Here is a 12,764-nt window from a genome sequence, read left to right on the forward strand (position 1 = left end):
TTAGAAAGTTGCATTCATACCTAAAATTAAAACAAAACAATCTAATAAGATATATTTATGCATGCACTCATAGTCTGTGCTTCTTTGATTTAAAAAAAATCAGTTTCATTGTTGTGTATTACCTGTCAGTAGCTAGCATTCTTAGACAAATTAAAATATTAATTCTGATTTAATTAATTGAAATATTGCATATCAAATGTCAATTTTCATAATAGCAAAATCATTTAGTTGTAAACAACTAATCAACTAATGAATTATCTAAACTTCTCCAGTTAATTGAAGAAGAATGCACACACACTTTAAATGTTCCAAGAACAAAAGGCTGGCCATGTGAACCAAGTTAATCAAATAAAATCCAGTTAATTTTGTGTGGTGTTTTTTCACATAAATTTCTTCTATCTTGTGAATCCCCAAAAGCTGAACTGTGGATCCTCTTTCAAGATTCTTGATTCCCATCTGAACTTAAAATCTTCCCTCAACCTGTAGCTTTCAGCAACTCAATTTTGTTAACAAAAAACACCACGAACCATGAGCAGTCATTGAATTCTATCCTTTGTTTTCAAACCACTTGCTTACAAGAATGTTTCTTCTTTTACCTTTTTTAATAAAAGGAATCATCTCCAAAGACAAATGTGTTGTATGCATGTGTTTCACATTAAGGGAATGTAATTCTAATTCAAGAACATACCTCAGATATTAATCAGCATATGCCACTTGTTTTAAAAAGGCTTGCGTTATAATTAACAGACACTCATTAGAGTCATAGAGATGTAAAGCATAGAAACAGACCCTTCAGTCCAACCCGTCCATGCCAACCCAATCTAGTCCCACCTACCAATACTCAGCCCATAACCCTCCAAACCCTTCCTATTCATATACCCATCCAGATGCCTTTTAAATGTTGCAGTTGTACCAGCCTCCACCACTTCCTCTGGTTGCTCATTCCAAATACCACTCTCTTCGTGAAAAAGTTGTCCCTTAGGTCCATATTATATTTTTTTCCTCTCACCCTAAGCCTACACCCTCTAGCTCTTTCCTTTCCCACCCCAGGGAAAAGACTTTGTCTACTTACCCTATCCATGCCCATCATGATTTTGTAAACCTCTATAAGGTCACCCCTCAACCTTCGACGCTCCAGGGAAAACAGCCCCAGCCTGTTCAGCCTCTCCTTATAGCTCAAATTCTCCAATCCTGGTAACATTCTTGGAAGTCTTTTTCTGAACCCTTTCACATTTCACAACATCTTTCTGACAGGAAGGAGACAGGAATTGCACACAAATCTTCCAACAGTGGCCTAACCAATGTCCTGTACAGCCGCAACATGACCTCCCAACTCCTGTATTCAATACTCTGACCAATAAAGGAAAACATACCAAACACCTTCTTCACTGTCCTAACTACCTGCGACTCCACTTTCAAGGAGCTATGAACCTGCACTCCAAGGTCTCTTTGTTCAGCAACATCCCCCAGGACTTTACATGAGAATCACAGAGTCATCGAGATGTACAGCATGGAAACAGACCCTTCGGTCCAACCCGTCCATGCCGACCAGATATCCCAACCCAATCTAGTCCCACCTGCCAGCACACGGCCCACATCTCTCCAAACCCTTCCTATTCATATACCAATCCAAATGCCTCTTAAATATTGCAATTGTACCAGCCCCCACCACCTCCTCTGGCAGCTCATTCCATACACGTACCACCCTCTGCGTGAAAAAATTGCCATTTAGGTCTCTTTTATATCTCTCCCCTCTCACCCTAAACCTATGCCCTCTAGTTCTGAACTCCCCAATCCCAGGGAAAAGTCTTTGCCTATTTACCCTATCCATGCCCCTCATAATTTTGTAAACCTCTATAAGGTCACCCCTCAGCCTCCAAAGCTCCAGGGAAAACAGCCCCAGCCGGTTCAGCCTCTCCCTGTAGCTCAGATCCTCCAACCCTGGCAACATCCTTGTAAATCTGTTCTGAACCCTTTCAAGTTTCACAACATCTTTCTGATAAGAAGGAGACCAGAATTGCATGCAATATTCAAACAGTGGCCTAACCAATGTCCTGTACAGCTGCAACATGACCTCCCAACTCCTGTACTCAATATTCTGACCAATAAAGGATAGCATACCAAACGCCTTCACTATCCTATCTACCTGCGACTCCACTTTCAAGGAGCTATGAACCTGCACTCCAAGGTCTCTTTGTTCAGCAACACTCCCTAGCATCTTACCGTTAAGTGTATAAGTCCTGCTAAGATTTGCTTTCCCAAAGTGCAGCACCTCGCATTTATCTGAATTAAGTTCCATCTGCCACTTCTCTGCCCATTGGCCCATCTGGTCCAGATCCTGTTGTAATCGGAGGTAACCCTCTTCGCGGTCCACTACACCTCCAATTTTGGTGTCATCTGCAAACTTACTAACTGTACCTCTTATGCTTTCATCCAAGTCATTTCTATAAATGACAAAAAGTAGAGGGCCCAGCACCAATCCTTGTGGCATTCCACTGGTCACAGACCTCCAGCCTGAAAAACAACCCTCCACTACCACTCTCTATCCTCTACCTTTGAGCCAGTTCTGTATCCAAATGGCTAGTTCTCCCTGTATTCCATGAGATGTAACCGTGCTAATCAGTCTCCCATTGGGAACCTTGTCGAACGCCTGACTGAAGTCCACATAGATCACATCTACTGCTCTGCCCTCATCAATCTTATTTGTTATTTCTTCAAAAAAACTCAATCAAGTTTGTGAGACATGATTTCCCACGCACAAAGCCATGTTGACTATCCTTAATCAGTCCTTGCCTTTCCAAATACATGTACATTCTGTCCTTCAGGATTCCCTCCAACAACTTGCCCACCACTGAGGTCAGGCTCGCCGGTCTATAGTTCCCTGACTTGTCTTTACCGCCCTTCTTAAACAGTGGCACGTTTGCCAACCTCCAGTCTTCTGGCACCTCACCTGTGACTATCGATGATATAAATATCTCAGCAAGAGGCCCAGCAATCACTTCTCTAGCTTCCCGCAGAGTTCTCGGGTACACCTGATCAGGTCTTGGGGATTTATCCACCTTTAACCGTTTCAAGATATCCAGCACTTCCTCCTCTGTAATCTGGACATTTGTCAAGATGTCACCATCTATTTCCCTACAGTCTATATCTTCCATATCCTTTTCCACAGTAAATACTGATGCAAAATATTCATTTAGTATCCCCCCATTTTTTGTGGCTCCACACAAAGGCCGCCTTGCTGATCTTTGAGGGGCCCTATTCTCTCCCTAGTTACCCTTTTGTCCTTAATATATTTGTAAAACCCCTTTGGATTCTCCTTAATTCTATTTGCCAAAGATATCTCATGTCACCGTTTTGCCCTCCTGATTTCCCTCTTAAGTATACTCCTACTTTCTTTATATTCTTCCAAGGATTCACTCGATCTATCCTGTCTGTACCTGACATATGCCTCCTTCTTTTTCTTAACCAAACCCTCCATTTCTTTAGTCATCCAGCATTCCCTATACCTACCAGCCTTTCCTTTCACCCTGACAGGAATATACTTTCTCTGGATTCTCGTTATCTCATTTCTGAAGGCTTTCCATTTTCCAGCCGTTCCTTTACCTGCGAACATTTGCCCCCAAACAGCTTTTGAAAGTTCTTGCCTAATACTGTCAAAATTGGCCTTTCTCCAATTTAGGACTTCAACTTTTTGATCTGGTCTATACATTTCCATCACTATTTTAAAACGAATAGAATTATGGTTGCTGGCCCCAAAGTGCTCCCCCACTGACACCTCAGTCACCTGCCCTGCCTTATTTCCCAAGGGTAAGTCAAGTTTTGCACCTTCTCTAGTAGGTACATCCACATACTGAATCAGAAGATTGTCTTGTACACACTTAAGAAATTCCTCTCCATCGAAACCTTTAACACTATGGCAGTCCCAGTCGATGTTTGGAAAGTTAAAATCCCCTACCGTAACATACGGATAATAACGGAATGGTGTAGGTTAGATAGGCATCAGATTATTTTCACAGGGATGTTCAACATTAAGGGCCGAAGGGCCTGTACTGCGCTGTAACGTTCTATATGTAGCCTTGTCTTCAAAGAAAAAGGTACATGTTCAAAAACATTGCTTGCTGGAAAAGCTCAGCAGGTCCGGCAGCACCCGCAGAGTGAAACCAGAGCCAGCGCTCCAAGCCCAGTGACCCGCGCCGCAAACTGCCTCTCACTGAGTTCTGGGGAAGGGTCACTGAACCCAATACGCCAAGTCCAAACACCCTCCACAGACGATGCCAGTCCCACTGATCTCCCCAGCAACTCCTGCCCTTGTTTCTGATTCCTAGCATCCACAATTCTTCAGGTTTTTTTTTGTTAAAAGATACAGGTTATTGTTTTACCAATCCTTGTCATACATTGAAAATGCCAAGGGGAAGAATTGTACCAAGGTCACAGTGGTTCATTTAAAGTCTTATTAAAACGTCACATTTATTCTGGACAATAATACAAAAAAAAGGGAGATCAAATGGCCTTTTTGATAATTGATTCAACACATTTATACTCATGTGCAACTGGACAAGTAGTGTGGGTTGATTACCAACATGTTCCTTCCATTACAGTTGTATCAGGGTATACACCTTCAAATTATTTAAACTAGATGAGCTGAAGATAAAGCACACTCAAATTATACAAGTGAAGAAATAGGTTGTATGATAGCCAGGCTTTCTGTTCTCTTTGAAAAGAACCAATGGACAGGTTTTCAGCTTAGGTAGTCAGTATTGAATCATTTGACATGGCTAGACCCAATTGTTGGTTGGGATGGAACTTGCCTCACACAACAGATAGATACTAATCAGTACGATCATGTCATTGCAGCCTCCTGAATTAGTATTGATTGAGAATTTTCAATACCTTTTTCCTCAATTTTCCACCTCTATCACCAGCTTGTTGGACTTTGCGTTTTTGATCACTTTTCACCTCTCCCATGAAAATGCATAGTACTTTTAACAACAAATTTGCATCTCCAAAGCATTTTATAAACACATGAAACATCTTAGCACATTTTATTGATAAAACTTGACAATTAAGGAATGATAGACTTTATTGTTATCTTTATAACTTTCATACAACTGAAACAGGTCTTTCTCATTTGTGTTAAATTTTCAAATAAGGTCAATTAAGTACAACAAGGACTTAGAGACACGTAAAATTACAAAATCATTATCAAGTTTGGAAGGCTTCTACTAGTTACAAAAACAAAATGCATGTATTGCTGAATAAAGATTTTAGAAAAACAATACTCACATCCTTTTGAATAAGTGGATTCAAATTTCTCAATGGTATCTTCATTAAGTAAAACATCCGAAAACTCATTTTTCTCAAATTGTTGCTCTAAAACAGGTTCAGTCAGTACTTGAATGTCCTCTGCAGAACTAACAGAGTCTTTAATTGAGGATTTCTCAATTCCTTTCAGAAAAGCTGCATGTCCTGCAGAAACCAAATCTTCTGCAACATTTTTGTTGTTTATGACAAGATCTACTTCCCAAAGTAACACAGATATACACTGTTTAAAAAATATGGTCAAAGTTTGCTCGTTTAAGGAGTTTTGAAAGAAAATTATAGCTTCATCTGTCCAGTTATGCCCAACTGAAGGCACAACATTACTTAGACTGCAGGGATTAGTCAAGCGTGGTACTTCTGCAAGCTCTACAGGAAGTTCCCTCAGTCTGCTCAAATCTGAAGATGGTACAAAAATATAATGTCCATAATCAACAGCTCTAACAATAACAAACTGCTGAGAGACTTCATATATTTCTACCCGAGACCACTGCTCATCTGTGGCAGACTTGATTAAGCAAGTTACACCAGGCTTCAATATATCTCGAGGTAAAGCCTGATAATTCTCCGACAATTGAGCCAACAGTGATGAGAGAGTTTCCATCATTTCTAATGTATCTTCAAGCTGAATGTAGAATTCTGAAGGGTCAATCACAGAAGTAGCAAAGCCAGTATATTCTATTCTAGTCTGGATACAGCCACACAAAATTGGGTTCAACGGTGAGCTTAATGCACTCTTCTCAACAGGAAGCAAAGTTTCTGGTGACATCAAACACTGTTTGTTTGCCATCCTGTTTTCCATTTCTGCAAAACTAACTTCTTTTACCCATCCATCAAAACTAGGTGAAAAATATTCTGAAATACGAATTAAATCATTTTTGTGAACAATTTCTTTTACTGAAATGTTTCGAGTAACAGTAACTTGGTTAATCTCAACCTCTACAAATCTAGAATCCAATTTTCTTAGCAATTTAATAACTTCCTGGCCAGTTAACAGAATCACAGGGGTTATTATATATTCAGTTAACGGATGTTTAACTTTTACATTGGCATTCTGTTGATACACAATGACATGTTTGATGATGCTATCCTTTTGTAGTTTAGGCCACTGCAATAAAATCATCTCATTTTGAGCTGCAGGACTGTTTTGTACAAGGTGACAACATTTCGTCAATGGCAACGTTTTCTTAGAGGTAATCACATGATGAGCTGCCATCTTAATCTTCCCTTGATGGAATGTAGCCTTGGCTGCATGGTCTGTTTCACCCAAATTCGTTATCTTGCATGGTATTTTCCTCTTTGTACGCTGTGCAGCAAACTTGGGGATAATTTCATTTTGGCAATTCTTTTTATTTTTGAAACGTCTTCCAACCATACATTGCACATTTTCCTTTCCAAGGCTGCAGTTCTGGACTTTATTTTTACATCCAACATAATGTAGTTCTGCCTTCAAAAAGGAAAGGATCAGTCTGTTTGTTTCATTAATTAAGTGCACTAAGTAATCAGGTTGCCTCTTCATCAGTTGTTCTGCGGAAGGAACTACTTTGGCTGGTTGAAAAGAATTGTCACTTTGCCATTTTGTTTCATCAAGGCTCAGTTTCCCTCTTCCAGACTGACATGGTATGCATTGACCTGTTATTTGTGCACTAATGTTTAAACTTCCATCATAAAGCTCAAGAATTAATTGACCATCAGACCTTTTTGCTACCACAAATGCTGTTAGTGGTTTTCCAAATACAGTTTGTTTAAACAAGACAACAGTTTCATCAGACAGTTCCCGAGTACAAAGGGACAAACAGCATTTAACTGCTTGCATTGGTATAAAAATCAAATTCCTTGCATCTTCAGGAATTGGAACAACGTCATTTTTATCAACTATCTCAGTATTGCCATAATCTATAAAAAACACTTGAAAATGTTCAGGTGACTGGAGAGTACGGGCTACAGCACGATACCACTGACCATCTTCAAAATATTTAGCTAAGCATATACTGGTCCTATCCAAGTCTAATTTTTGTCCTTGCATTTGTTTACTAACAATATCCACCTCAGTCTTAAGTGTATCTATAACTACGGTATTTTTGTCCAATTGGCAATAGAATTTTGACAGACTCGACACATAGGTTACATACACCTTCTCTTCACTTCCAATTTTTATATCATGGGCACTGTAATACGGTGTGTATAATTGAACTGAGGGACTAAACAAAGATGGTGATTTCATGCAAGTAGGTAGTCGAGCCTCCAAAAGTAACTGGCATACATTAATAAGTGGTGTATGAAGGTCTACCACATTACACAGGCCCTTTCCATTCATCAGGGCCATTGCCAATATTGTGCATTTGAGACTCTCACCAGAAATTAAACAATTGCCAATGAATTGTTTAAATTTGTTACAAGAAGCATGATCCAAAACAGAAGGACCACAGCTTACAGGTTGAATAATGTTGTTGAGAGTGCACCTAAATGCCTGTCCTTCTAGATGAAGAAATTCTGGATTAATAGCACAAAGATTTTTGATAGCTATTTTTTGCTGGATACCATTATCAACAAACAATACTGCAACCTCTTCATTTGTAAAGTTTCCTTGAATAACTGATGCTCTATACCACTGACCATCTTTGGTGCACTTTGCAACACAACCAGTGTGCTCAAATTGAAAAGGGTCCCTTGGAATACTGTAGTAATGCTGCATGTTCCTCATAAGCAATTCAAGCTGATTTGAGTTGTTCTGCAGTTGACACCAAAATTCTGCTGGAGAATTTACATGAGTCACTCTCACATCAAGAACAGATCCAAGTTTAAATACTTGTTGTCTATACGGTGATGCTATTTTGGACTCTTTACTCCATACTGGCAGGTGAAGGTGTACACGTGGAAAGTTATTATGCATTTCAATAGCTGGAGATAAAGTAGTAGCCACTGAGGTATTTGAAAATGGAATACTGCATGAACTTTTCAACTTGGAGTTTTTATCTGTATATATCCTTTTCTCACTTGCAGGTGATTTGCCTGTTCTGGATTTTGGAAATTTCCATTGACATTTCTGTTCAAACAATACAAAGTTTGGCTGTACATTCCAAAAATCAGCATAACCGGCTTCAAGCATCACTGTGCTAATAGACAACTGCTCACTGCACTCCATATCTTTAATATCTATGACATATCTGCTGCCCTGCCTTGAAACCACGTTTATAAAAAGTTTCTTGTTGAATACAGCTTTCTTAAAGAAGTTAGTTGCATCTTTAGTCCACACTTCCTCGAAAGGAAAAATATGAGCAATAGAACAATTCATTGCCAAAGAAGGCAGATTCATGTACTCAGGAGGCAGGGATTTCACAGCATCAAAATCTACAACTTCAGCATTCCCAAAGTCAACAAAAAACACTCTGAGTTGGTCATCAAGTACATCTGTAATAACTGCTCTGTAAAAATGTAGGTCTTTGCTATACCTAGCGCAACAAAACAAACCAGGTTCTGGTTTCTGAATTAGCTTCTCATTTATGCCAACTTTGCTATAGTGGTTTCGAATATTGATCATTAAGCATTCAAATTCATCATTGTATTCTGATGTTCGAATCCAAAAGTCAGACGGGTTGATTACATACTCCACAAATCCAACATAGGAAGCATTTATTTTCATTTCATCAGAGCTTACAGAATGTTGCATTGGCTTACATGTCTCCTTCCCAGTTCCTAACCCCTTAGTTTCTCGAAGTTTTCTAATTTGTCCGTTACTATCCCTAGTTACCTTCTTCTTTGGGCTACACTCAATCTTTGGATTTACTTCTGACGTTATTGCATTCACTTGATGGATATTAATGTTTTTCTGCTTGTACAGTGTAACATAGTATAAATGCTCTTTAGGAGAATAGGTGTCAATGCAAATAGTTAACATTTCCTCAAACAGTGATTCCTTGAAAATGTCAGTCTGCAAACTTATCCATGGTTTTGTTTGATTTGATAAGCCATTTAATGCACAAGGAAATGACATCAGAGGCATCATAAAAAAAGCTGGCATCAACTTCTTAATATAAGTTGGAAAAACAATTTCAGTTCTTCCATAATCCATGAACCAAACTTCTACCTGGCCAGAGGTTAAGAGTTGCTTTACAACTCCCCTGTACCATCTTCCATCTTTGCCTTTTACAGCACAAACTGCACCAAAATTGTCAACAGGTCCATCATTTAATTCTTTTTCTTCTGTTTCATAGTAGCATTGCAAGTCTCTGGTCATTGTTTCTAGCTCTGGAGCCAGCCTTTTCAACTGGCAATAAAAGTGATGAAGCCCTGAAGCACATGTTATTTTTACTGCCTCTGTAACACCAGTTTGCAAACTTGGACTCAAAACATCCAGGATTCGTTGGAAACTTGGAGATAATACAATAGTTTCATCAAACACAGGCTTGCTGCAGCTTTTCTGCATGTACAGAGGTTCCATATTCTCATACCCAGGTAATTCTATTGAATCTTTAGACAGTTCCATTAGAAAATTGAAAGTACTGCCATCAAGAACTTTTGCTAAACCAAGTTCAAAGAGTTTTTTATTAATGTCTGGGGCTTCCACCAAAATAATTTGGTTCTTCAAGAGCTTTTCAACACTGCCTGTGATTCGAGAATTTGTCAATGATGAAAAATATTTGACTGCTGTTGGGGACCATCTCCCTTTCACTGGCACTATATTGGCAAATAAGCCACACACCACTTTCGGAGGCAACTTAAACAAATTCTTAGAAGCAGCAGCAATATGTCGAGAATCAACTGTCAACATCATCCCAACATCTATGAGAAATACTTCATATGATTCTTCATTCTTTCTTATTACCCTTCCTCGGTGCCATCCGCCATTGTAAAGGTCCTCTGCAAAACACAACTCATCAACTGCAATGTTGGTGCTAGTTTTTGCTGCATTCTGTACTTCATTATGCAATATATGATAGTCCAATTCACATATGCTGTTGTACCAACCCCAAAAACACACGAATACTTTTTCTGGATAACACTCCACACGGGTTATATTCAGATCAAGGACTGAGGAGTGAGCAGGCGAAGTAAAAGTTGAACACATAAGGCCTACAAAACAAAAGTTTAAAAAAAAGGAAGTAGAATACAATACGGGCAAATTCATATCTTTGATAATCTACCTTAATTTAAAATTATTAAAACAACTGGATTTTCTTTTGTTGATGTAAATAGTTAAAACAAACTAAATATTGTTCATTGTTAGAAAATCCCATCTGGCTCACTAATGTCCTTTAGGGAAGGAAACTGCCATCCTTACCATGTCTGGCACACATGTGACTCCAGACCCACAGTAATCTGGTTCACTCTTGACTGCCCTGTGGGTAATTAAGGATGGACAATAAATGCTGGCCTAGCCAGCGACACCCTCATCCCGTGAATGAATACAAGCAAGCCAAAGACGTACTGGCTGATATAAGAACTAGGCAAAAGTGAGGACGGCAGATGCTGGAGATTAGAGTCGAGTGTGTGATGCTGGAAAAGCACGACAGGTCAGGCAGCATTCGAGGAGCAGGAGAATTGATGCTTCTCAGGAGAAATGTCGATTCTCCTGCGCCTCGGATGCTGCCTGACCTGCTGTGCTTTTCCAGCACCACACTCTCGACACATTGGCTGATCACTACTCTTGACTATAATCTTGGTCTTACATACAATTGTTACCCAAAAACAAATTGTATCACAAAGTAATAATAAGATTGGAATATTTGCATGTACATCACAATTTTCACTTCCTCAAGACTTTCCACAAGCTGTGCAGCTGGCTGATTACTTTAACGTTTTAGGAAATGTGATATCAGACTTACTCACCAGTTTCTACAGGCAGAAAATGCAATAAGTGGCTTGTTAATGTTTTTCTTTGACAGATAAATGTTGACCAGCTGAAAGGGAGAACTCTCCTACCCTTTCCTAAGTGGTAGGTGGATGCATGGAATATCAATGTAACTCATATACTTAAGCCCAAAAATGAGGTTTGTATCTTTTAAGTCAGCAATGAGCGTGCTGCCATTTCAGTATTATTTTTTAGTTGAGCAAAATAAACAAATTATGTGAAATCTATATAAAAAAGATAGAATTTTCACAGGTCATCATAATGTATCCTGCTCCTACATGTAAAGATACATTTATTACAAAGGGTTTGGAGTAAACAGGTATGTGCAACAAGCACTTAGGAAGATAAACAATATGTTGGCCTTCACTGCAAGAGGGTTCAAGTTCAGAAGTGAGGATGTCTTGTTGCAGCTAACAGAGCCTTGGTAAGACCACACCTAAAATACTATGTGCAGTCTAAGAGATGACATATTTCCATAACGTGAAATATGTTACTGTCAGCCAAGTCAACCTTCACTATTGTAGTGAAGATTCATTTGGATGATACTGGGAGTGATAGGACTGTCAAAAGAGGACAGATAGGTTTGGCTGGGCCTGTATCACTTGAGTTTAGAGGAATGAGGGTGGATCTAATTGAAACATATAAAATTTTAACAGAGCTAGACAGATTAGGTACAGCATGTTTTCCAACTGGTCAGGGAGCTACAGTGTCACGATGCAGAGTATGCCCTTAGAACTAAGCCAAGGAAACACATCTTCATTCAGAGAGTGGGCAAACTATAGAATTCGATATCATGAAAGGCCATGGCATCCAAGTCTGACTGTATTCACAAATGGATTTATTTTTCAATATAAAAATATTTCAAGAGTTATGTGAGAAAATGGGAGTGTAGCATCGTGATAGAGGATCAGCCACGATCATGTTGAATAGCAAATCTGGCTTGAAAGGTCTTATAGAAGTTTTCATACAGATTCCACGTCCTCTATTTGTGGGGGTGGAGCCTAAAACAGGGTGATGGTGCAAGGAAGATGGAAAATGGCAGTAGGACAAGAAAAGACACAAACGCTGGACTGATTGCAGCTATAAACAACTGTGGAATTATACCAGCACTTAGAGTCCAAAGAAACCGGAGCAGTGGTTATGACACAAAACTGCTGAACTCAATCTGATTCTGACAGAGTTTCAGTGGAAAGGTGAGAGGTCAGCATGGGAGTGGGGTGTAGAATCAAAGTGACAGCTCAGGGTCATGTATGTGGACTGAACAGAAGTGTTCAGCAAAACACTCAGTCTGTGCTGTCGATAAAGGGGGAATTGGGTTTTGCATAGTTCTTAGCTTTCCAGAAGGTGTTTGATAAGGTGTCCCATCAAAGCCTCTTGTGGAAAATAGAAAGTCATGGCAATGTAACAACACAGTGACATGTATAGGAGATTTGCACTGTATTAACTGGAAGTAGAGTGCACAATAAATGGTTAGCAACTGGTTGTCAAACTGTAACCAATATTGTTCATAAGGATCAGGGCTTGGTGTTTTTCAAATCATACAAGTAATGGGTGAGTGAGGGGGTGGGGGAGGGTGAGTGAGGGGGTGGGGGTGGGG

General features: G+C 39.4%; 1 protein-coding gene across 1 annotated transcript in view; it reads right to left on the reverse strand.

The window, feature by feature from the left end:
* Positions 1–12,764, reverse strand: part of LOC132836037 (tudor domain-containing protein 15-like) — a 15,344-nt gene continuing 2,580 nt past the window's right edge. The window contains exons 2-5 of the mRNA XM_060855252.1: positions 9,629–10,389; positions 9,393–9,476; positions 5,284–9,343; positions 1–20 (exon numbers count right to left, since the gene is read on the reverse strand). Of these exons, the coding sequence (XP_060711235.1) occupies positions 1–20; positions 5,284–9,343; positions 9,393–9,476; positions 9,629–10,389 (4,925 nt within the window). The remainder of the gene's footprint in view (positions 21–5,283; positions 9,344–9,392; positions 9,477–9,628; positions 10,390–12,764) is intronic.

This window comes from Hemiscyllium ocellatum, chromosome 3 (assembly GCF_020745735.1).
Source record: "Hemiscyllium ocellatum isolate sHemOce1 chromosome 3, sHemOce1.pat.X.cur, whole genome shotgun sequence".
NCBI classification, from domain to species: Eukaryota; Metazoa; Chordata; class Chondrichthyes; order Orectolobiformes; family Hemiscylliidae; genus Hemiscyllium; species Hemiscyllium ocellatum.